General features: G+C 56.5%; 1 protein-coding gene across 3 annotated transcripts in view; it reads left to right on the top strand.

The window, feature by feature from the left end:
* The first annotated feature begins 11,744 nt into the window (after positions 1-11,744).
* DLGAP4 (DLG associated protein 4) overlaps positions 11,745-25,142 on the top strand; it is a 70,779-nt gene continuing 57,381 nt past the window's right edge. Inside the window, exons 1-4 of one of the 3 annotated variants that reach the window (XM_050907145.1) lie at positions 11,745-12,695; positions 14,108-14,278; positions 20,104-20,321; positions 23,760-23,874. In XM_050907145.1, coding sequence (XP_050763102.1) covers positions 11,745-12,695; positions 14,108-14,278; positions 20,104-20,321; positions 23,760-23,874 — 1,455 coding nt within the window. Of the gene's footprint in view, positions 12,723-13,326; positions 13,381-14,107; positions 14,279-15,837; positions 15,889-20,103; positions 20,322-23,759; positions 23,875-25,142 lie in introns of all 3 variants that reach the window. The other 2 variants (XM_050907146.1, XM_050907147.1) reach the window with 2 other exon arrangements.

Genomic DNA, 25,142 nt, shown 5'->3' with positions numbered 1-25,142 from the left:
TGCCAAGGTTTTTGAGGATGTTAAGAAACATCGGGGTTTTTTCCCCATATTTATTTACTATACTTTTCATACAGGGAGCATTTTTTTCAGTTGTTTGCAGTGTAGCTGATGGTGAATGACAATGAAGAAAGAAGTACAACGCTTTAGCTGCAATACAGTAGCACCTAGTGACCAGACAGAAGAGATTTACAGTGTGAGCTGCTCAAGCAAAAGTTTAATGAGCAGCATTGGTAGGTGAGAGTAAGGCGCAGATTTTGGCAGGTGTATAGCTAGGACACACCAAAGGTAACTGGCTGCCATCTGCCACCCCAGTCAGGGGGTTTATCCCCAGGATTGTCCTTCCTACCTTACCAGGCTCTCTTCTCCCACAGCTCAGAGCAAAGTGAACAGCCCAGAAGATGAGGTGCAGAGGGTTACAGAATCACCCCTGCTCAGGAGAGTAAGCTCCTGGCATGGCCGGGAAACGAAGATACAGCCACGGGCAGCAAGGGGGTTCCTTGAGGGATTATTTCATGACAAAGAAGCAAGGGAAGGAAAGTCAAAGAGCACTTTCCCACTGTCACGGTTTAACCCCAGCCAGCAACTCAGCACCACGCAGCCGCTTCCCCCTCCCCGCTCCCAGTCGGATGGGGAGGAGGAGGAAAAAGAAGTAAAACTCATGGGTTGAGATAAGAACAGTTTAATAACTAAAGTAAAATAAAATATAATACTGACTAATAATAATAATAATAATATAATAATTGTAATGAAAAGGAATATAACAAAAAAAAAGAGAAATAACACCCAAGAAAAGACAAGTGATGCACAATGCAACTGCTCACCACTGATGCCCCAGCAGCGATCCACCCCTCCCGGCCAACTCCCCCCTCTTTCTCTACTGGGCATGACGTTCTATGGTATGGAATATCCCTTTGGCTAGTTCAGGTCAGCTGCCCTGGCCATGCTCCCTCCCAGCTCCTTGCACACCTGCTTGCTGGCAGAGCATGGGAAACTGAAAAATCTTTAACTTAGGATAAGCGCTACTTAGCAACAACTAAAACATCAGTGTGTTATCAACATTATTCTCACACTAAATCCAAAACACAGCACTGTACCAGCTACTAGGAAGAAAATTAACTCTATCTCAGCTGAAACCAGGACACCCACAAAGGGGCTTGCCCCAGCCCTGTGCCCCCGAGCAAGGTGCCCGGACATTAGGCATGTTCTCCTCCCCACCTAGCTGATTTCCAGTCCATCCTTTCAGTCCACGTGCAACACAGAGGGATGTGGGACCTGCTTCCGCATCTTCTCACCTCCCATGGGTATTGCCTCTGCCTCTTTACATAGGATGCTTTCTTGCATTTGTCCTGTGCCTCTGCTAGGAGCTAATGAAGACAGCCTGGATGTCAATCAGCGTTGTTGTGTCTTTACAGCATCAGGGTTATGGCCTGGAACATTTGGCAGGAAGACACCACTCTGCTCTTTGTGACCTGAGGACATTTTCCCTTTTCTCTCTGCCTGGCAGGTCTTCATGAGGGACAGCTCTGGAGCCCAGAGGGTCACAAGGTGCACAGGATGCTGAATCTGGCCTAGTCCCCAAGCCCAGCAAGCTGTGAGAGGTACAGTATGGCCCAGGGATGACTTTGGGGCTCTTCAGAAACAGCCAAGTGGGGGGACGGGATGGACAGACACGGCTGTGTGCTTGTGGTATGGGGACAGCAGAGCAGGAGGGAGAAAGAGGCTGGGGAAGGGGAGCTGGAGAGGGTGTTTCAATGACAACCCTCCCTCCATCTAGTAGTGAAACCTGCAACACGCCCATCACTAAAATAAAGTTATGAAATCTAATACCGATTGCTATAGTAACGTCACGCCTCCGTGCTGACCTAGTTTGAGACAAAGGAAGTGCTCCCGCAGCTTTGAGCACACAGGAGGCTGCAGACGAGTCTCAGTCTGTTCTCTGGAAAGAATGGCAGAGGGAGCTGCTGGGTTTTCTGCACCTGCTTCCCCTTGCCCCAGGACCCTCTGGCAACATGAGCTGCTTTGTCTCAGGCACTGAGCAAATCCACTGTCGAAGAGCATCTCCATTCTGCATCCCAAACGCAGGCAGGGCTCCGCCTAGCTTCATCTGGACCCGCCTAGCTTCATCTGGACGTTTAGGCAACGGGAACATCTGCCCTGGAGCAAAGCAACATCCTTGCAAAGCTGCAGAGACTCCGTGACACAGCAGCAACAGCCATCGCCATTCGGAGCACCCTGTTACTACTCTGCCACGGACATCTAGGGCAAGGAGCCCGTCCCTGCCCTCCCAACTATCCCCACCTCCTCCTCGTCTGCTTAGTCCTTGGTACCCCCCCCGGTCCTGGGGCTGCTGCTCACTCTGGTAGCACAGTGAGACAGGAGGATCCAGCTGGCAGTTTGGGGCAGGATGGTAGCACAGAAGGCCAAGCAAAGTGGCCTGCCTTCTTCTGGGTCACAAGTTTTCAGTGCAAGTGTGGACAACCTCCATCCCTGGGAGTCACAGCATAAGCAAGGTCGAGGGCAGCCATGTTAAGCGCTTTTCATCCTCTGGTTGCTCCATGGAGCTTTGCAAACACACACACCCCCCTCCAGGCCTCTTGAACAGCACTGACCAGAACAAACCAGTTTTGGTCCCAAACGGTCTCAGTAGCTGCTCTTCCAGACAAGCTGGAACATGCAGCATGTTGTCACCAGCATGTGCCCCAAGCGCCCTGTGTAACAGAGCAGAGACTGCAGGTAGGTTTCAAAAGACAATGACCCTTGCTCACTGCCCTGGTCCTTCCACTCCATCTCATCAGCTCTCCTGCTTTCTTCCTGAAAACTCTCCCTTTCTTGTCTTGCCTTCGTTTGTCTCATTTGACCTACTTAATGCTTTGCATTTCCTTCTTCGGAGCAGATCCCATCTTCTGGAGAACTTTGAGAAACTTCTATTTAGGGACAGACAAATAGGTTGTAAAGTTTCTGGGGTTTTGTTCCCTTGAGAGTTGATTATATTACCAGTGACATTTGCATGAAAATGAGATCTCTATCTCTCTCAAGAGTTCATCTGCTCCTCCAGCTTAGTCAACACCTGAAGTCAAAAATCTTTGTCATATTGCAGCAACTGATTTTCACACATTTGGTTCTGCTGCTACCAAAAAAAAAAAAAAAAAAAAAAGAAGTAGCATTTAGAGCCTACAAGGAAGAAAAATTATTCTTTGTCTGTTTTGGGATGGCTCCAGTCAGACCCCGTCCCTCCCCATCACCCCAGTGGGCATCAGCTGGCAGTCCCAGCAGAGACATCCCTTCGCCTGAAGAGCAAGCAGGAGACCATAGGTGTGCACCAAGGCTCCCAGGGCTGCGGGCCACTACTCAGCTACCATGAAGTCTCGGGAGCTGCACGCAGATTCCACATTAAAAAGGCACAAACCACTTATTCACACGTGAAGTGAGATGTGAGGAGATCCTTCCACCGGTGACATGGGACTCAGTAGCATTGAGAAATCAGTGCTGCACACTTTCTTGAGCTCATACGCCAATGTAGCCTGCGCTGGGATTTGCTTCATCTAGCGTTAGCTGCCTGGAAGTTGGATTTGTGGATGGGCTGGGCGAGCCCGTTGGGATACCTTCAGGCAACGGGCAGACTGGCCCTCAAAAAGCAATTCACCCATCTCCTAAGGAGGTACCCCAGGTAGATGAGACACATGACTCGCTGGAAGCCACTGTCTCCCCTCCATTGCTGTACGGAGAGTGAGGGGCAAAGGGCGGGTGGGCCTTGGTTCTCCTGGTGATGCTGTCACACATCTCAGTGGGGAACATTAACCCCACTGGTGCTCCTCAGGAGACCGTGGCTTAAGCTCTTCTCGGCAGCCCAGGATGGGCAGCGTTGCCTGCTGCTCGGACCTCAGTACCCGCTCTGCCCCTGGGAAGAAGCTCCCCGGCAGCAGTGGAAAACTTCCCGGGGAGAAGCAAGTGGCAGAAGGAGGCTGGAGGAAGGTCTGTTGTATAATGAATTGTTCTAAGTAGAAGCCAGCTATTTTTATCCCCTGCGATTAGATTCTGAACTCTTTGAATCATCATTAATGCAACACCCTGGAAGCCGGCGGCCCCCCTCGCTGAATTCCACATGAAGTGTTCCTGCTAATTCAGGGAACATTTGAATTCATGCGTGTAGGCAGACCGACGTCACCTACACCACAGTATACAATTTTTTAAGCTTCTTGCGGCACGGTGAGGGGAGTCATTTTTCTTCTGCAGGTTGCGAATCATTTATTCCTTATCTAGCTAGTTATTAGCGTGCTGCTAGGTTTCTATATATAAAAGCCACCCATGTGTTTGCAGCCAGCTTGGATGGCTGGGCTGAGGTTTACGTGGGAGATTATGGTACGTTGAGCCCTGGAAATGCTGATCAGCAGAGGGCAGGACTAGTTGACTCCAAAGGGTGTCTGCAGCCCCGTCAGGACAGGGGTTTCTTCCTTCTGGAGGACTTGTGCCCTGAGCGGTCCCATTTTACAGGCTGCTTCTCCTGATACTTCTACCTGCCTCTCCTGAGCAGCACCTGAATGGCCTCCTGGCCCTTCGTAGCCAGTCCTGCCTCAGCAGTACATATCCCTCCCCAACCAGTCCTGTTCAGGCGAACCCTGCTTCGAAGGTTATGATCTCAAGAGATGCCTTCCAACCTAAACAAGTCTCTGATGGTTATATAAATGCCAGCCAAGAAGCCTGGCGAGAGGGTCTCTGGCTTCTTGCTGGCACCGCCTGGACCAAGGTCTGGCTGTATGTCTGGTGCCTGGTGTTTTGCACAAGTGCAGTGATTTTGTGGTGCATTATGTTCTTTAGATGGGACATGACAGAGGTTAAGGAGCTCTCCCAGGAGGTGGTAGGTTCCTCCCTCCATTCAGAAAGGACAAAGGCCCCTGGGCTGGCATGCAGCGTGGGGGCAGCAGCTTTGGTGTTTCCACAGGGAACAAACTTAGAAGCTGTTGGAAAGCTCTGCTGGTGGGAATAGCAGGAAATCTACGGCTAAGCTGTGAGGGGGAGGCAGAGAGGAGAGGGAAGCAAGGGAAGGGGGGAATGATGCTTTCGGCTGTGATTTTGGGGAGAAAGAAGAGCTCTTCAAGTGCCCGTTTCTGGATCAAGGCACCACTCAGTCAGGGCAGCCGTGGCTGTGTTTGCAGAGGAGGACAGCCAGGGAGAGGACATGGACTTCTTGCATGGAAGACGTGTGCCAAGGGCATGGTAAAAGGGAGGGAGGCAGCACAGAGCCTGCACCCACTGCTGGCCACGGGAGGTGAAAGGCAGCCACCAGGCCAGTGCTTGCAGCTCCGCAGTTTCTACAGGAGCCGAAGCACCCACATGCAGACTGCAGTCTCTCGTGCCGTGCAAGCTGCAGAGGTAGGTCTGACCTCCCTCTTGGCCACCTCCAGCGCCTGGCAGGGCAAGCCTGATCCCCATACCTGGGTCTCCACCATGCACACCGCTGGCAACAGCACACGAACACACGCGCATGCACACACAATCTGCAGCCACACAGATGTGTGTTTGCCCTCATGCTACAGTCCCAACACATGCGCACGAGGAGCAGAAATCCAGGTGAGCGTCAAGGTGCTCTCCCTGTGCCCTCCCAGGCTTGGTGAGAAGGAGCGAGCCCTGCCCAGTGACCCCCAGCACTGGCTGCCTCTGCCGTGCATGGGACTTGTAAACACGAGCTAATTGTAAAGTGAAATCCTGGCAATGGACTGAAGCAGAAAGCAGCGAGGCGAGGCGAGGCTGCCAGGGTAAGGTACTGCATGTCCTCCTCTTGTCCCCTCCTTGCTGAGAGAGGGCAAAGGGTTTGCCCTGTCCTCTGCCCTGTCTTCTCCATGCCCTCAGTATAAGCTGTTTTAAGGTGGGTTTGCAGAATTTAAGTCGGGAATTTGGTCCGCAGGAATGCAGAGATGTGAGAAAAAGGGTAGTATCTCCTGGAAACCCGCCTCTACCCCGAAAGTTAAAATGGAGGCATGGTGGGCAGTGGCAGCTGGTTTGCCCAAGTCCCTTGTGGTGCAGAGCCCTAGCACAGAAGCTGATCAAAGACGGTGGTCCCTAACATGGCTGGCTTGCAGGAGGTGCTCTGCCCTCTCGCAAGCACAGGGGTCTCCCAGGATTCATTGTTTTGTGTCTTGGGGCTCGAGCCTGTTCAGAACAGGCAAGGAGCAGCCCCTGTGGAGCAGTGGTCCTCTGGCTGCTGCCCTCACCATGTCACAGCAACAGGGGAGGAATTACTGTGGGGAGATGGGGACGGACCCATGGCCAGTGTCTCCTGGGCAGCCATCCTCTTGAGGACACAGTGCGTAGCCTGGTGGAGCACCTCCAAGGGGACATGGAGCTAGTCTCCAAGGGTGGAAAGGAGGAAGGAGATCTGTTCTCCATGTGCAGGGAGGACAGGACAAGACATCAGAGGCTGGAGCTGCCACCAGAGAGATCCCGGATGGATAGTAGAAACTTCAGGGCTTTATAGGATTGCAAAGACAGACAGACATCTCCAGGACAGCTCATTGGAATTCTGCCCTGATGCTGCCCTGGGTGACATTTTGACAGACTTCTCGCTCACAGTTTCTGCCAGGAGTTACAAACCATAATTTCAAGGACTCACCAAACACTGCCTGGCTGGGTGACTGGATGGATGGACAGCCATAAGCTGGGCAGGCCTGTGAGTGAGAACAGGACAGATGATAGCTAGGAAATCATTGCTTTGCTAGTATCTACACTGCATTGCACCTGTCTCCTCATCTCCATCTGGTTCCTTTTGGTTACCTCCTGCTCTGCCCAGAGTTCGGGCCAGCCTAATCTCTTTGCTGTTAAAAAGAGACAGAAGAGCAAATATTTGCAGTCACTTAAGTATCTCTTACAAGAACGGAGGCTTTCCAGCTCACAATGAAGATGTGATTCAGTCTTTCTGGAGTGAACCATCTCCCACCAGCTTCGGCAGCCCCCGGACCGGCCCCATCTTCCACTCGCAGTAGATCAGCACAGCAGCTGTGGGTCCTACAGGAGGGAAACATTGGCAGCGCTCAGCCAGGGGAGGAGAGGAGTCCCTGGTTGAGCAGGAAGCTTCTTCAGGCGAGGCTGTCATCTCCTGCATGATTTGAGATTTTGTACGCTGCTCGGTGTCTGGAGCTGCAGATGTGTTTTGCAGGAGGTGCTGCTGTAAGTGAGTTCAGTGCAGCCCGTCCGAGCCTGCAAACAGGCAGCTCCAGTGCTGCTGTTGTAAACTGTGCCCGAAAGGAAGCTGACTCCAGCTGGGGTTCAGAGCAGTTTGGGACACACAAAACTGCCATAAATCAGGTCAGGTCATCCGCTGCACCTCGGAGACCTCTGAGCATCAGCAAAGCCACCAGGAAGAAGAAGGGCAACCCCGAAAAAACACAAGCTGAGGGGAGGGAAGGCAATGGGGCCATGCAGCAAAACCAGTCCCTTCCCCTGGGCTCAGGGATGCATCTTCTCCACGTCCTGGCAGCCCCTGCTATGACCATCTGCTAACCTGGTCTTCTCCTGCCGACCACTCTGGGTGCCCTCCCTGTGGTCAGGGGCCATCCACCTCCTTGCCGTGGTGCCTGACTCAGGGCGGGGGGACACAGCAGGAGCACCGGGCAGCTGTCCTGGGAGACAGCCCTTGCCCAGTTTGCGAGCTGCAGGATCATGGGTTTGGGAGATTTAATTTCAAGCTTTTTCATCCTTCCAAATTAAAAAGATGGCGGGGAAGAGGCTTGTTGGGTTTTTCCCTTCCCTGACCCCACATCTCAAGAAAGTGCCAAGGATTGCAGAGAGTAATTGAAATGTAATGAAAACAGTTTAATCCATCTTAAAGGGAAACCAGCTCACAGAGGATGCAGCAAACACAGCATGGTGGGCACCAGGGGCTGGGGGCGTCCTGACTGCCCCACCAGCCCTGACCCGACACGTGCCCAGCAGCAAGGCTGGTGCCCCACACTGTGGCTGGCCATCAAGTGAAGGGATGCCCAGGGCAAGCAGGACAGGCAGGAGGATCAGGACCTGTTGGCAGCCCTGCAAGAGCCCACAGGAGGAAAAGGGAGCAATAAACTATCTGCCATATAGAAGCAAGTGTCCACCCTTGGCAATAGCACATCAGCCTGGGAGAGAGGGAGCTCCCTGCCCTCTCCTGCTCCCTGCCTTCCCATCCCTTCCGCTCCCGCCCCTCCAGCCCCCCCCCAAACTTCACTTTTCCTCCCTTCCCGCTTGTCCCCACAGCCCCTCCGTCACTCCTCCCTGCCCCTTTGCTTCTTGAGCTGTCCCGAGCCAGTCTGGCCCCCGGCCCCACTCTTCCCTTGCAAGCCAGGCTTTCATTGCATTTCATTTATTTTCATTTCATTTATTTAATTTCATTTCATTTCCCTATTTATTTTGAGTCCTAAGGCAGTTTTATGTTATTCTGGAGCCCAGTGAACACAAAAGCAGTGATGCTGACGTGCTTTATGGCGAAGCAGTCACGGGGCTGAAGTCTCTCTCAGGAGTGCCTGGGAGATTTCTGCTTCAAATATTGATTGCCCTTTGTAGGAAAAGATGTATTTACTATCAATATCCAGAGACGTCCCATTATAATCAAATCAGCACTGTGTTGTCTCCTTAGGGACTGTCTGACTCCTGTAGTGTAATGTGACAGAAGAAGCACAGCGTCCATCAGAGCCGGGATGGCCTCAGGCAGCCAAGCGAAGGACCTTGCTGGGAGTCCGGAGCTGGGGCATGGAAGGAAGGGAGGCCACGGCAGGCAGAGCTGAGCCTGGGCAGATCAGGGTGGTATTCAGGGAGGATTTGGGCTCCCTGCTACCTGCAGGGCTTCCCCTCCAAGTCGGGCAGGGTTGAGCTTGCCCATTCATGGCCATCTGGAATTTAAAGGACCAGACAGATGGCTCAGTCTGGAGCCTGTCCTTCTACACCCCATCCTTCTCTTCTGTCCAGAGGGTTTCCTTTGAGAACATCTCCTGGGGCTTTTTGTCACCGCTCTTTAACCACTGTGCTGATGCCAGCTTGCACAAAGCAGGAGCAGGGCTGCCTGGCACATCCATGAGTCTTTCTTCTGTGGCACTTCTCCAGCCAGCACCCACTGCCGCTCCACCAGCTCACATGGGTGCTGTCCCATGGGCCAGGGACTCCAGAGAGGCTGATGCACCTTGCTGCTGAAGAGCACAACGGGAAAAGGATGGCACCCACAGGGACCACGAGCAGCTAGATACCAGTCAAGGCTAACGTCGCATTGGGCGTTTTGGCAAGAAGGGCAGGTTTGATACCAAAGTTCCCCCAGCTCAGGCCAGGGTGACAGCCACGTCCTCATCCCCAAAACGCATGGGCACTGTCCGAGTGGCAGAGAGGCCTGAGGGCCACATCATCTCTCCCACACCACCAAAGCCCAGGCCACGTGGCGGGGCACCAGGTTGTACGTGAAGGCAGCTGGACCAGCTGCAGGTCAAGAGGACCCACCTCATGGGGCCGTACAGCTTCTCCAGGGGGGTTTCAGGAAAGGTGGGACAGGACCGAGCAAGCCTTGTGTGGGGCCAGAGGATCCCCTGCGGACAAGAGCCATGCAGGTTCACGTGAGTGCTGGGGGGCAGCTAGCAAAGCCTAGAAGGGTGCTCGGCTGAGTTTGCCGTGGGGCGGCTGGCAGGACCCCCCCGGGAGCGGGATTCGCAGGAGGGGGAGCGGGAGTCTCTGTCGGAGCGGGGCAGGGAGCCCAGGCTGTGCTCACCTGCTGTCTGAAAACCATTGCTTTAGAAAGACCGGCTTTGCTTTGCCAACCCGCTGGGAGCGACAGAGTTAGATGGAGACTTTTTAAAACCCATCAAGCTATGGAACACGTTGCACTTCTTTTTTTTCTGCTTCCAAACAATTATTTAAAGCCCCAGCTGCTTTTCATTATTAATACATTTTTCCCTGTGTGAGGAAGGAAAACAAGCCTGTCAATTCCTATCATGCTTCAGTGATTGCTGACTCCGCTCCCTGCACCAGTTCAGTCCTAGCTGCTTTTGCTGACCAGACTGCGTGCAGGAGGACAAGCTCCTCAGGGAGACAGGAGTCAAATTTGTGGCTGAACAGGGAGAACCCAGGAGCCCAGACTACCAGCTTTGCTTCTCACAGGGACACACCATTATCCTACTTGTTTGCTAGGAATAAGCAAATGATGGTTTTCTTTCTGACAAACTCACTGGAGGCTCTGAGGGTCCAGGCACTATTTCCCCTTCCAGGTGCCTGTTGGGGAACACTGGATCATGCCAGTGTTGGAAACTGGCTTTTCTGCACAGACCCCTGTCCTCCCAGCTCCCAGAGCAGCCCCTTTGTCTTACCAAGGAGCAGCCGTTCAGCTACGTGTACATGTTTTGGGGCCCTGGATTTTGAAAAAGTAGTCTAGGAACTCATTCTCTGGATTTTTACACCCGTAGGATGCTTCAGTGTTTGCTAGTTGCCTTTAAGTGACACTCAAACTAAAGCAAAAGGGAAATAAGAAATGAAACTAAAAGGTAAAAGGAAATAAGAATTAGTTTATACACTACATGATTTCAAATAGGTTTTAAGTGTGGAAAATCAACTCATTGATTGACAACTCATCTATATGTCAATTGATTTTCTTTAAGCAGCCCCAAAAAGTTTGTCTTTTTTCCCTCTATAACCCAGTGCAGATGAGGATCCCTCCGAGCCGAGCAGGACGGGGTAAGTGCACCAGAGAAGCCTTCAGTGAGGAGCTCCCCTGCCCTAAGGGGATCCTCTGTGTCCGGCTGCCTCCCTCCACCACCCCGCAGGGATGCCTGTGCCTGCTGAATGGGCCACGGATGGCCAACCTCAGCCCCTTGCTGTGGCAGAGGAGGACCGTAGCAAGGGACCAACGGCCGGGCTCGGAGGGTGACACAGGTCCCCCAGGAGTGATGTGGCAAGGCAGGAAAGATCAACTGAGCGGCAAACAGCTTCTCAGGTCAGGCTCTGAGTGTTCAGAAACACCTCTGCTCTCATTGTAGCTACTGAAACAATTTCCTCCAGGGTAAAACATGCCGTAAACCGGGGCGCTTGTTGGAGAGGAGATGTTTGACATCATATCACATTAGCGCAGTTGCATGCAACACACAGAGCAGGGCCGCCAGCCCCCTTCTGAGATCCAGTAACCACAGAAACACAAAGCATAATGCAGAAGATGGGATGCTCGGCTGCAGACTTCCCTTGGCTCAGGCAAGGCCTGTGTGCAGTGTTTGACAGCAGGTTTTTCTCCAGCCCCCTGAACAAGTGGGACAGGAGCAGTGATTTGCTGGCAGCACCCCTGCTAGCCTTTGTTATGCTGGCTGGGGAAGGGACTCTATTAAATAAACATGTGCAGAGACCAGAAAAATAGCAGCAACATTATTTAAGCAGCCTGTGGTTGAGCACTGAGACACACAAGCACTTAAACTGCAGCTAGAATGAATGAATCCTTCCCCTCCTCCTCTCCTGTACCCTGTTCTCTCCAGCCCCTGGTCTCATGCCCCTTCTCCTCCCCTCCTGCCATGTCATCTCTCTCCCATCCTGCTTCTCTCCTTCGTCCCTTAACCTTGGTGGCATTTGCTTTTAGAGCTGGGACAGCCCTTGCAAGGACGCCCCGGTGAGGAGTGGGCTGCCAAAGAGGTTCTCGGCAGGCTCTGAGCATCTGTCCTCTTCCTCCAGGTGCAGGGAAGTCTGCAGGGGAGCAGGGTCGGCGCCTCTGCGAGGGCTCTGCCACACCGTCCCTGAGCGATGGTCTAGGAAACACTGGGACCATGAAGGGCTTAGGAGATAACAGAAGCCGCCACCTCTCTGACAACCTGGACTCCCCTCAAGACTCTCTTTATGCCCCCCAGGACAGGAACCCTTATCTCCTCAGCCCCACCGACTCCTTCACCATGGACCCCCGATTCCCAGCCCAGAATACCCTCCATGGCGACTGTCTCCTTCCACTCAACAACCAGATCTCCAACAGCAGCACTTTCCCCCGCATCCATTACAACTCCCACTTCGAGGTCCCGGATGACAACCCTTTTCCGAGCCATGCCCAAGCCACTAAAATCAACCGCCTGCCTGCAAACCTCCTTGACCAGTTTGAGAAGCAGCTGCCCATCCACAGAGACGGCTTCAGCACCCTCCAGTTTCAGAGGAGCGATGCGAAGCACCGGAGCGAGAGCCCTGGGCGCATCCGGCACCTTGTCCACTCTGTCCAGAAGCTATTCGCCAAGTCCCAGTCTCTGGAGGGCCCCACCAAAGGCAACGTGAATGGCAAGAAGGGGGCGGATGACCCCAAGCAAAACCGGAGGAGCAAGAGCAAAGACCGAGCGAAGACCTCCGAGCCCAAGCGCAGGACCCGATCCAACATATCAGGCTGGTGGAGCTCAGATGACAACTTAGACAGCGATACCTGCAGCTACCGCAACCCAATGGGCCTCATGACACTGGGCCGGCAGCCGGACCACAGCCAGCCGAAGTATTTCATGCACGCTTACAATACCATCAGCGAGCACATGCTGAAATCCTCCAAGAGCAATAACGACCTCAAGGTCACCCCTTGCACCAATATCCCCATCAACAATGATTCCAACTACATTAAGAGGGGCTCCTGGTCCACACTGACCCTCAGCCATGCCCGGGAAGTGTGCCAGAAGGCCTCCGCCACGATCGACAAAGCCTTGCTGAAATCCAAGTCCTGCCATCAAGACTTGGCCTACCACTACCTGCAGGTGGGTGCAGCGGGGGGGTTATGGCTTGCTCCATGCAGGGAGAGCGCAGGGAGACAGGGGACACCCTCTCAGTAGGCGCCCTGTTGCCTGGTAGACCTTATCAAACAGCTCCAGATGGTTCAGCTGCCACCTCAAGTCACATTGCCAGGAGAGGGCTGGGGGGGGTTAAATTCACCAAGGTCCCGGGGACAGACCACCACACCTCCTGCAGGGACTCTGGTGCTGATGGGGTCCAGCTCCCCCAGCTGCAGCGCTGCCCCAGGACCACCCAGCCCCTGTGCTAGACCGTGGCGGTGTGGGGAGGAGGTGATGTGCCCACACCGCAGCCTCGGCACCCCCCTGCTGTGATCCCCATTTGCTGCGGGACCCCAGCACGCCCCCACTGCCCACCCAGACCCTGCAGATGCTGTGGCGGAGTGGACTCTTGGGCTCTTGGGCAGCCGGGCACATGGCTGCCCACACGTAGCTGTTTCCATTTGGTGCCCAGGCAGCTGGGCATGCCAAGGGGCCGCGGCTCATATCCCACCCAGACACAGCTCCCCGGCCTCCGGCCAAGCACCGCCGCCATCCCACAGTCTGAAGGTCACCAGTAATAACTAATGCTTAACCCTTTATATCCACGCATCGCAAGGATGTGCCGGCGTGCCCAGTAAGCCCTGCTCTACAGAGCTTCCCCGGAGCACTGGTAGGACCTGCAGCTCCGTGGGCCATGGCTGCCTTAGCTGCTCACCTGCCCGCGGGGCAGGGCTGTGGGGCCAGGAGGGCAGTGCCAGCCACCCCGCTTGCATGGCAGAAGCCTGCATGGCTAATGCTGGTTTGAACCCCCGCCCCCGTCAACCAAGAGCGCCAGGTCACTGTGGCAGTTTCAAAAAGCGGCGCTTGAAGAACATAAACCTGGTTGTGCCCTAGAGAGAGGAATGAAGATAAATAAGCCAGGCCTGGATGGGGGGAGGAGGGGACTAGTCTATGTATGTAAATCTCCAGCATCCTTTTTAATGCAAAGGTGTCATGGGCTCCCCTGGCTGTGGCCAGCGGGCTTAGAAGCTTTAAAGAGCAATGAATTATTGAAGCACACTCTGCTTCCAGTACCTTGCTGGCCGCGGCTGCAAATCAAATTTCAGAGGGACTTATTGCATCAGGAACGTCATCAGAAAAAATGTTCTCGGCCTGGTTTCTTTTTCTTTGCCCCCCTCCTTTCAGTTAAGCGTTAGGAGGTTAAAGAGCTGCAGACAAAATATCCGCCGGCACTGTTCCCCCTCCGGGTGCAGCGGCAGAGCCCGGCGCAGGCAGCCCCGGGCGCCGAATGCGACCCCAACAGCCCCTCACCTCCCGGGGTTTGGCCACGGCCGGGGGTACGAGACTGCCCTGCTCGTTATTCCCCACCCATGTAATGAGCCTCCGTTTCTCGACAGCCTGACGGAGGGCTGTGGGCACAGCTGGGTGGCGTGAGCCCGGCCAGCAGCTGGGCAGCCCCACCGCTCGGCTGGGAGGACACGGGTGCCGCCCCGCTGCAGCCGAGCGAGCCCCCGCGGAGGTGGGACCAGCCCCTCAGCCCTGGGCCGACCGACGCAGGCAGCGGCCAGGTAGGGATCTTGTTTTGAGGGGAAGCTTTTGCCCAGCTCCCTCCCCGCCCTGACCCTCCTGGGACCATCGGACAGGGTCGGCAGCCTGCGCCACCAGACTCGGAGAGGGAGCAGCCCGGGTGTGGAGCAGCCGGCAGCCACTGTCGGGATGGCTGGAGGGGCACTGGGAGACGCCGGGGTGTGAACGGCATCCCGAGCACCTGGGGCAGCCCCCGCAGCCGGCAGCACCTCACCAGCAAAGCCAAGACCCCGGGCACCCAGTCCAGAAAACATGATGTTCGGTGCCCCCGCAAGCCGACAGGTCACGGATGCTCGGGCTGACCTTGCCCCCAGACGCCCGGTGTGAGCCCGGGAGGGCAGGGCACAGGGCTCGGGGCCCTCAGGGTAAGATGGGGCAATTGTATCCAGACCCCTCCTCGGCAAAGGAAGGGGACTAAGCTGGCGATGGGGAAGTCACCTCTGGAACCCTCTGTGTGGGAAAAGTCCTTTTGCAAAGCCACATGTCCCCTGCCACCCGCTCTCCCCTGGGGCAGGACGAGCCCACTCCCTGCTTGTGCCACGGTGAGGGACCACGTGGATCTGCCTGCCTGCAGAGCCCGGTGCTTGGGGAGCACAGAGGCCCTGCCCTGCTGTGAACGGGGCTGCTGCAAGGCAGAAATGCCCGGTGGGTCCCAGAGGTGGAGAAGTGTCCCTCTGACATGAGGGAGGGCAGGAGGAGTGGGATGGGGACAAACAGGACCCCCCAGTCTCCAGGCTGGGGTAAGCTCCCAAGGCTATTCATCTCCCCTGCCCCATTTGCAGGCTCTGGGTAGTCTTGGGGCTCATCGGGGGCTATTGGGGGTCCATGTGATGTTTCCTGGCCCATCCCCAGACTCAGACGTTGGAGCTGAGAGTGGGTGATCACCCAGCTGCAGGTCCAGCCCTGTCTCATCAGGGTGGGGGGTTTCTTGGGAGCAGTCCCGAGGGCAAGACAGCACTGTCCTTAGAGCACAGTCCCCCAGGAGGGAGGCTGTACTCCCCGTCCCCTATTCTCCTCTCCCCATGGGCCCCACGTGTGGCTGGCGGTGCAGGGGGTCAGGATCCCAATGGCCAAGAAGCTCCTTGGAGTGAGAGATGCCCTGGGCAGGGGGTGAACAGGAGCAGGCAAGGCTGAGCAGCATTTCTGCCCCAGACACAGACTCAGACCCATGTCCATGGATACTGAGACCACATCGAAGGGACGGGCAGTGTTGGGGCTCCCAGGGGACAGTGTCATACCACAGGCACCATTAGCCTGATGCATCATCCAGATTAGCCTCCCCAACCCCACTTACGATTAGACTGCACCGAAGCTTCCTTAACCCCCAGTCGCCCCAAAAATAAATTCATAATCCAGAGTGGGTGGCCTGTTCAGTGCCAGCCACTCCGCAGATGCTGGCTGCCCTCACGCCAGCCCCACAGAGCTCCCATGGGGCAGGAAACCCAGCCCAGGTCCTTCCCATAGGGTGCCCTGCCAAAAGGACAGATGGGGCCCATAGGCAGCCTGGGCTCCAGCTTGCTTTCTTGAGGATGTGCGTGAGACTACACGTAGCCCTCGGGACACCACGAGGGATCCGGCCCTGGAGGGAGCAGCGGTGTACCCGCATCGGGCTCAGTCTCTTTGTATTGGAGCCTGGCTGCATGGCACGTGCATCCCTGCACGCTGCGTCCGGCCTCGCGGGTGCCTCGGCAGGGGCGTTCATGTGTGGTGCATGTCTGTGTGTGCCGGGGCTGGGCTGCATGTGAGAGCTGGCACACGTGCGAATGGAAACCCTGTTTGCTCGGCGCGTCTCTCTTCCCCCAGACCTTACCGAAGCGATAGGAGCAGTGCAGCTCTTTCGCCCCTGCCCAGCACCCAGGACTGGAGTTTTCCCCTTCCCTCCTCTCTCCCCTCTGTTAATGCTCCAGGTGACTGGGGAATGCCCCAGGCAGAATTAAGGTAAGGGGAAACCTCTGTGTGGCCCCTTCTTTCCTTTTCCCTCCACGTTCAGCTCATGACACGGAGAGCAGAAGAGCCAGACAGCACTGCTTCTTTGCAACGTGCAGTATTCCAGCACAATGGTGTCAGTGGAGCCCAGCTCCCAGGGACGGACAAGTGCCTGAATCCCACATGCCTGCACCACGGGGCACCGCACGGACCAAGACCGGGCAGAAAGGAGGATCTGCATCCTGAAGACTGGCAGAGCATCTCTGCTGTCCAGTCCTCCCCTCCTGTGCAGCCACTGGGCAGGGTGGATCCCCAAGCCCTCTGTGCCAGCAGCCACCTACAAAGGCTCTCAACCTGGGCATCCTCTTGCTCCCACCCCTTTCACACCAACCAAACCACCATGGGCAGAACCAAGCCTACATCTGGGAGAGCAGCATGAAGAGCAGCAAGGCTCCCACAGCCTGCGAGCGGCCTCCTGAGCTTCTCTGTGCCAGGCCTAGGTGCAACACAAGGCAGCCCTCATTTCCACTTTGTTCTTTCTGTAATACACGGACTGTGTTCAGAGCCCAGGGTCTCAGCTGCCAGGAAAGTTGCTGCCATCGAGGTGCTGCACTGGCCACCGTCGAGGTCTGTCCCTTGACAACAGGAGATGCTCTGGGCTCTTCACCCCCATCGCAGAGCTTCAGAGACTGTGGGACAGGCTCCTCACATCCTCAGGTGCCTGAAGGTGCAGAGAAGCACCCTGGAGGATCCTGAACAGCACCTCAAGTACCTGCACTGCTTTCGAAGATCCCCAAGGGCACCTACTTGTCTTTTCAGGTGTGGCACTTTTGAAACACTTGTCCTGCGCTCTGTCCCACGGGAGCAAGAGCTGTGAGAGTCCCCGTGGACTCTGTGTGCAGACAGAGGCAGGACACTCTCCAAACTGGGGCACCAGATTCAAAGGGTGTCCTGCCAAGCATCTTCCTTCCCTTTGATGCTGCTAAACTGGAATGTGGAGCACCTTGAGAGCAGCTTTGTTTCTTTCTGCCTTGCCAAGGCACATAGTAGAGGAGAGGCAAGGGAAAAGATAAATAAGGCAGCTCAGTTAGGACCAGTGGGCTGTCACAATGCGATGGGGAAGCTGGTGGAGGCTGTCCCTAGGAGAGGGACAGGGTCTGTACGGGCCAGGCAGTGCCATGGGATGCTTGGCCCATGCTGCTGTAGACAAGCTGCACCAGCAGAGACATACTGAAAACGCTGTCTTTGTGTTGCTTTGCCTAGAGCCAAGAGTGCCCAAGGCCAGGAGGCAGATGCACGAGCAGAGCTGAGCAACCCACAGACCCTGCCCTCAAGCAGCAGCATCAGTGCGGCCGCAAGAGCCTGAGGTCTTAAGGTCCCCTCTGTCCTTGGGCTCGCTGGGCTGAGCCCAGCACCTCTCACTGCCCCACAAAATACAGCATTTGCGTCTGTGTAGGGGAAGGCTGTGTAGTCCCCTGGCCCCTGCTTGGCATGCCTGGCTGCTGGCAAGCTCTCACCTCCTTAGCCAGGGGCTGCAGACTCCAGCTCTGTGTGCCCCCTCGCCCCAGCCCCTTGCTGGCCCAGGACCCTTGCAGGCAGGAGGCTGCGACTCGTCCTGGGGAGAAGGCAGGCAGCAAAATGCAGTCTCAAGTCAGACCTGACGCCAAGGCGATGGGTATAAAAGTGTTTCTCAGGGCGCCTGTCTCCTTTAGGAAAGGTCAGAGCCAGCCACCCCAGTGACCTGTGGGCTCTCTCCCATGGCAGGACTCAGCTGGAGCCAGCAGGGTCCCTCCTGGCTGGCCTCAGGGCCACCAGTGCAGGCAGCTGGGCTGGGGCAGAGGGAGCGCTCACACCCAGGAGAGAAAGGGCTCTCTGCTCTTACTTTTGTAGGAACCTGCCAGATAACACCCAGTAGCTCCTGAGCTGAGCAGTCTTGCAAGCAGCCAGCCCAGAAGCCGTTGCCAAGCCCGAAGCTTGCAGGAGGCAGAGTGGAAAGAGCTGGGAAAAGCTGCAGCAGCAGCGAGCGGGGCCAGGGAGGCCTGGCCAGGTTTGCGTCTCACGTGTGAGACTCACTCCATGTCAGTCCCCACCTGGATCTTGCACACAGGCAACACGATGCCCCTGGCTCTCTGTTCCGTGTCCCCCAATAATATGGGTCCTGGCTCACGGGTGCACATCATGGTGGGGGCCCCATCACCAAAACGGTCCCACAGCCTGTTTGGGTTCTGCTCCACATAGCGCTGGGGTCACCCCTTGCCTTCTCCTGAACACGCACAGCAAGCAGCAGGCTGGCAGGACATGGGCTGAACCCCTGGCTCCTTTGGGCGGAAGAAAGCCCTCGGAGTGAGCTAAGCTGTTGCATGTGGATTGAGCCTGCATCTGGCACACCCCGGTCCCTCTCAGGAGAACGAGAAGCCACTCCCTGCAGATCTGAAGCTCATCTGAACATGTTGCACCCCAGCAGCAGCAGACAGCACCCTCAAGCTGGCCCTGGCTCCCACAGACCATGCCTGCTGTGAACAAGGAGGAGAACAGGAACCACACAGTGCTTAACAGCTCTGGCTCATCACAGTTAGCTGCAACACGGCTCTGTGCATCCCCAAAGCACTATATAAACACTGGCTGATTAATCCCACAGCTCCCTGGGGAGCTGGGCGAACCCAACAGCTCCATCCAGCAGAGTCAACGTGGATGCTCTCAGCAGCATGAGCTGCACTCAGTGCAAGACCCTTTGCTGCTTCCCATGGCACTCCCCAACCAGCCTGTTTCCCACAGCAGACCGGGGGGCCTCGGGCTGTCCTGGTGTCTGCATGGTTTGCACATTGCTGCATTCCTCACATCTTCCCTTGCTTCTCCTTGACCACATCTCCTCAGCTCAAGGGCGGGTCAAAGGCCAGCTACAAACCAAGTTAGCCACGAAACCAAGGCTTGCTCCTGGCAACTCAGGTTGCCCCATCTTTCTCCTGGCCTGTCCCACACCACGTATGGCTCTTGTCCTGATCAGTCCTGGGCTGACGTCTGGCTCTGCTGCTGGCCGAGCACCTTGGCTGTGCCTCCGATCACCTACACAAACCCTTCGCAGGACAGGCAGGCAGTGGTGTTGGTTACTTCAGTTGCTCAGTGCTTCAGGCCTCTAGTGGAAACATCAGCTCGCCCGTCTCTAATGAGGGAACACGAGATCACATCTGCCTTAAATTAATTACAGAGTTGTCATCTCAGTGAAGTTAAAAGTGCTTTTCTTGCACAAGGTACTACTCATCTCTCTGTGCAGAGAGGCCAGCACAAGGTCTATGTACCCGAGCTGCTCTAGAGGGACTTGTGAGGGCCTGGCTTGGCTTCAGAAATGAATTTCAGGCACTGAGAGTCACATTCAACTCAGAAACCTTAAAGAGTGTTGGACCTAGTGAAGATCTGGGCTCTGATCCACAGGTCCTGGTCAACAATAGCTCTTGATTGCCTTGGCCTGAACAGTATGTGCACTTTATGTTAAATGAGCGTGGGCTTTGCGTTGAACAACCGTGTGCTTCTCCTGTCCCAATGCCCAGCGCAAATCTGGTGAGACTCTTCCCTCCCCATTATGTCTGGCATTGTGCAGCTTGTATCAACTGTGTAAGCATGGTCCAGCGTGAAGGTGGTCTGCAGTGGTGGTGGGGTGAATGGCTGTGGGTAGATGTGCTAAAACAGAGGCAATCAAATGTAGGGCTGCCTGGCATGAACTGGTAAGGGAGGGTCGGAAAGGAATTGCGTTGCCCGTTCCCAGTATACTCCAGCTGACGGTCCAACAGTTGTCGTTGCCACCAATCCCCCCAAGTCCCCATGATCCTGCTGGTCCCAGAGGTGCTGTCCCTCACATCTGCTCATGCTCCCCTTACTCTTGCAGGTGCCTCAGGGGGAGTGGAACAACACGCTGTCTCAGGACAAAGACAGCGAGATCCCGTGCCGGCGCATGCGGAGCGGGAGTTACATCAAAGCCATGGGGGATGATGATAGTGAAGACTCAGAAACCAGCCCCAAACCATCCCCGAAAACTGCAGCTCGGAGGCAGAGTTACCTCAAGGCCACCCAACAGTCCCTGAGTGAGCAGAGCACCACACAAAGGTAACGCTGGAGCTGCTCTGGGAGCTCTGCACAGGTCCCCAGGGGCCACCCCAGAAGCAGTCCTTGGGGTCTAGCCAGCAGCACCCACCTGGAGACCACGTATGGGGATCAGAGCCCAGCAGGGCTCCAGCACACCAGCTCAGACTGCCCACGGGGCAGGCAGATGAGGAGACAAGCAGGGCAGGAGAAGATGTGGCAGAGGAATGGAGAGTGCTTTCCATCCTGGTGACTCCAAATAGCCCCAGTGTTAGGCGCCTGCTCCAGGTCCCTGTCCCCTCCGTGATGGGGAGGGCACTCCTTTGATGGAGCTGTGTGGATTTCCTCTCTAAGCATCTGCTCTTCCAAGGGAGTGCAGAGATCCCAAACCCATGATGCTATTTAGATGTGGAAGATGCTCAGCCAGCATGGCTGCGGACTCTTGGCACGCAGCCCACAGGCTGCTGGGACTGTGCCGTCTGCTTTGCTCCACAGATGTCCCAGGGATCAGCCAGAAAGTGCCCCGTTGGCACACTCAGCTGGGTAATAGCCTGAGGCCAGGAGGGATGAGCTAAGAGGTCTGGGACCAGGTATTGAGGGAGGAAGACCCACAGTGGCTTGAGCCAGATAGACAGCAGAGCAAGGGGAACACAGCAAAAGCTTGCTGGGCGAAAGGCTGGTCCTTGCAGGACAGGGTCTGTGTGGACCACCTGACCAGAGGTGATGCTGTGCAGTGTCCTCACCAGCCGCTCCGCTTGCAGGGACAAGGCACCCAGGGTCTGTACCAGGCTACCAGTGCTTCAGATGCTGCGGCTCGGGAGGATGTGAGCAGCACAGAGGGGCAGGAGGAGGCAGGAGCCACTGTGGATGAACTGCTGATGTTCAGCAGACAGAGCCAGAAGGAAGTGAGGGTGCAGTAGGCAGTGTGGAGACCCCTCATGGTGGCTTCAGATTGCAGACCAGATGCTGCCTTCTGCTGAGAGATGGTGACAAAATTAACTGTGGGGAGCCCTGGAAATGCCTGCTCTGAATCCATCCCTGTTCCCTGCCTTCACATCCACTTCAGGGGGAGCAGAGCTGGGTCCAGGGGTCTCTGATGCAAAATACCCAAGTTGAGAGACTGAGGTTCTTCCTATCTTGGGCTCATTGTCCATTCAGGTCATGTCCCGCAGGGTATGACCTCACCTGGGCTGCTGGGGTCCAGCCGGAGCCCACAGACAGGCAGCTTTGAGAAAGGGGCTAAGTCAGGGCAGGGTGTTTGAGCAGGAGGGGCAGAGCCGGCTGAGCCGTGGATGCAGCTACGTGGGAGAGGATGGGTGCGGGCAGGGCTGGGCTGGACGTGGCCATTGCTGCAAGTGCTTGGTCCCCAGCAGGAGATTTGCTGGAGGGAAGGATCCTGCCTGGGAAGGAGGAGGCTCCGCAGCTCTTGGTGCTGCGTTCCAGTGAAGGACATCGCATCCTGGTCTGCCCATCCCCTTTGCCCCAGGCTGGCCAGGGCTTGTGCCGGACACAGGACAGGCTGGAGCACCAGCCAAACCGGCGCCGGAGCATGAGCACGGCTGCCATCTGCTGACCACCCCCTCTCCTCTTCCCCCCTCACCAAGGAGCTTTTTGGATCCCGTGGCCACTTTGGTTGCTGCGGGGCCTCCCTGGGGTGCCCCGCCAGCCTGGCACACTCTTGGGACAGCAGCGGGGGCACCGTGCCCTGGCACAGCCCCTTGCCAGCCCTCGCCAAGATCCTCGGTCTCCTTGGCCAGAGTTGCTGGGGCCATCTTTGGGCTCCACCAGCCGAGGGGCACCGGACCTGTGGTTTGGGACAGGAGGGACTGCAGAGAGGACAGCTGCAGCCTTAGCCAGGACAAGGCACAGAGGAGTGAGACACGATCCATCCCTGTGAGAGGGTCTCTGCCCTTCCAAAGTCTGTTGCCTGCTTTGTGACTCGGTTTCCCCACGGGCAGGCTGCGAGGGTAGGTCAGGGTGAAGCGCAATGAGATGGGCACAGGGAGGCTGGCAGGGACAGTGCCTGCCCAGGACACAACTGACTCACACCATGGGTGCGTGGTGAGCTCACGGACAAAACCCTCTCAGGCCGAGGGAAACAAGGCAATAAATGGATAGCCCAGTGCTTGGAGCACCACGTTGCCCTTGGCCGCTCAGCAGTGGGTCCCCTGGGGGCTGGGTGTCTCCTCCAGCACCCCTGGCAGAAGAGACTGCTCCCCGTTCTCATCACACCCCAGGATGGAGACTCAGGAGGTGCCACAGTCCTTCCTGGAGGTCCACACACTGCACAGGGCTCCTGCCCGGCTGGGACGCACCCTGCCCTCAGCTTCGCTGTCCCCCAGGCTGGTGAAGGACAGACCTCTGCACCTACGGCCCTGCCAGACTCGAGGGAAGCGGCACCCCGAGGGTCCTCTGTAGGGACTGTGGGCGATTCAAGAGGGAGAGTCCCCACAGCTCACCCAGGCTGGCGTGGCTAACGATGTCCTCCACCATGCTCCACCTGGTCTGTGACAAGGACTCCTTCACACAGGGTCTCGTGGTGGAACAGAAGAATGGGGGAGCCCCATCCTTCCCACATCCCTCCTCTTCCTCCCACATCCCTCCCATCCTTCCACATCCCTCCTGGCCCCTGTGTGCCTGGGTCTCAGCAGAGACCGTAGCTGTGGTCTTGGCTGGGTCGGGCTCAGTGACAGCCCTGCCCTTCTCCTGCTGCAGAGGCTGCTGCTGAGCCCCAGGGCGTGGGGACAGTGCTTGTCCCAGAGCCTGCAGCAAAAGCTGCGCTGGAAATACCGACCGCCCCAGCTCCTGCAGCACTGTCATTCAGGCTTGGCTCCCCTCGAACTTCTTCCAGACAATCTTTTAGGTTCCTCTACACAAATAAAAAAAACCCCAAAATCCTGCAGATATTTCCAATTGCAAAGTCCACAAAATACCATTTAAAAGTCATTTCTCACCCCACCTCTCATACCCCCTTCCCACCAGTCCAGGCAGGGAAGAGCCACCTTCCCTGACCCCCGGCCCCAGCATCAGCCTGTGCAAGAGCTGGTCTGTCACCAGAGCTGGGACTCTGGGGGCTGGCACGGATCCCATGTGCTCCCTGGGGTTTGGCTGGACTAACCTGGCATCTGCAGTGCATTCCTGGGAGCAGCGGGACCCAAGGTCTTGTCCCCTCTCCTTCCCCTGCACCCCACAAACCTTCACCCCTGTGCCAGACTCGATAGCTCAAGCCAGAGGCCGGCAAGGTGAGAAAGTGCTTCCTTCTACTCCAGGAGCTGCAACAGGGGCCGAGCGGTGGACTCGGTGCCCAGCATCGTCTCCCTGCTGCCACGTGTGCCTGTGCCTGGCAGAGAGTGCCGCGGGCAGGGGTGGTGTGCCTCTCCTGGCAGGGCGGCAGCTCCAGCACAGCCCCAGCGCTGCCCCCGCCATGGGGACACCCCTCACACCCTCTCTCTCTGCTGGCAGGAGCCTGGACCGCCTGGACTCTGTCGAGATCCTCCTACCTCCAAAGTTCCCAACCTGGGAGGAAGAATACAACCAGATCTCCGACAGCGTCAACGAGTCCAGTTGCATCAACCAGGTGAGATGCTGGAGCGCTGAGCCCCGCTGCACCGGCACACCCCAGTGAGAAAGGAGGCCGGCTGAGGGGAGAGAGGAACATCTTTTTCCCCCTTCAAAATAAGGCACTGGCTGTGCTCCAGGAATTGCACACACTATTCTCTGGGAGCTTTACCAAAGTATCAAGGCCACCTCCTTAATTCTGATTCATATTAGACCCCCCCTTTCCTCTAGCTTTGCCTCCTCTCAGCACTGCTGGTGCAGCTGAAGTCACTCTGCCATGGCCACAGGTATGGTAGCCCGGAGCGATGCTTCACAGTGATGGGTGAAGCTCAGGGCTGCTCTGAGCGCAAGGTCCCACCGTGTCAGCACCCAGAAGCCACCTGCAAGGCTGGTTGCTCCTGCTGCAAGCTCCTCACGCCCACTGGGTGGGTACAGAGCCCGGGCCAACTTCACCTGTGCAAATGGTGGCATCCAGCCTGGGACCCTGCAGCAGGTCACCAGGGACAGTAACCCTGCTTAGCTCTGAGGACCTCATCCCTCGTGCAGCAGACTGGACCCAGGAACAAGGTGCCCGTAACTCGGGAAACTGTCCTGCCAGCTAGCTGGGGATGTGTGCCTTGGATATTCCTGGTCTCCTGGGAAGGGCAAAGCCAAGGATGCTAGTGAGGCACTGATGGTGGGTGGCAAACTCCTTGCCACAGGGTGGGCTCATGCCCCGACCTCTGGGATGCAGTCAGTGCAAACTGGGTTTAACTCCCTGTCCCACACTATGCCTCCCCTTGGGATTACTGTGGAGCAGCTCGGGGCTTGGGTGGCTATAAGCCAGCTGCCTCACAGGCCAGGAAATAATCCATTCCAGGATGAGGCCTTTGCAGAGGTCCTCTGTGCTTATCTCAGCCCTGGGACAGGGACCCGTCCTTTTGGTATGCAGGTGGAGGTCCCCGGGGCAGCAATGGCTCCACAAGCTTCGCCCAGCCGTTTCGCTATTGCCCTGGGCCTCTGTCATGTCCCGTCCCTGTTCACACGTGTCTGCATGGGAACACATGCACACACGTGCCCCTTCTGTGCTGCTCCGCTCTGTCTGTGTGCAATGATCAAGGGCGGCAGTGCGAGGCAGGGGTTAAAGCAGCAGGATGGGCATCATGAACCAGAGCATGGAGGAGAGTGAGTGGCTGTGCTGGTGTCCCCTCCAGGTGTGTGGGGCTCTGAGCCCTCCTCCAGCCCAGCCCAGCCTCTCCAGCCCCATGGCTGGTTTCTCCTGCTGTCACGGAGCGGCTGGAGCCCTTG

This window comes from Gymnogyps californianus, chromosome 17 (assembly GCF_018139145.2).
Source record: "Gymnogyps californianus isolate 813 chromosome 17, ASM1813914v2, whole genome shotgun sequence".
Classification (NCBI taxonomy): Eukaryota; Metazoa; Chordata; class Aves; order Accipitriformes; family Cathartidae; genus Gymnogyps; species Gymnogyps californianus.
Note: the sequence above shows the minus strand (reverse complement) of the source record. Positions and strands in the feature narration are given on the sequence as shown.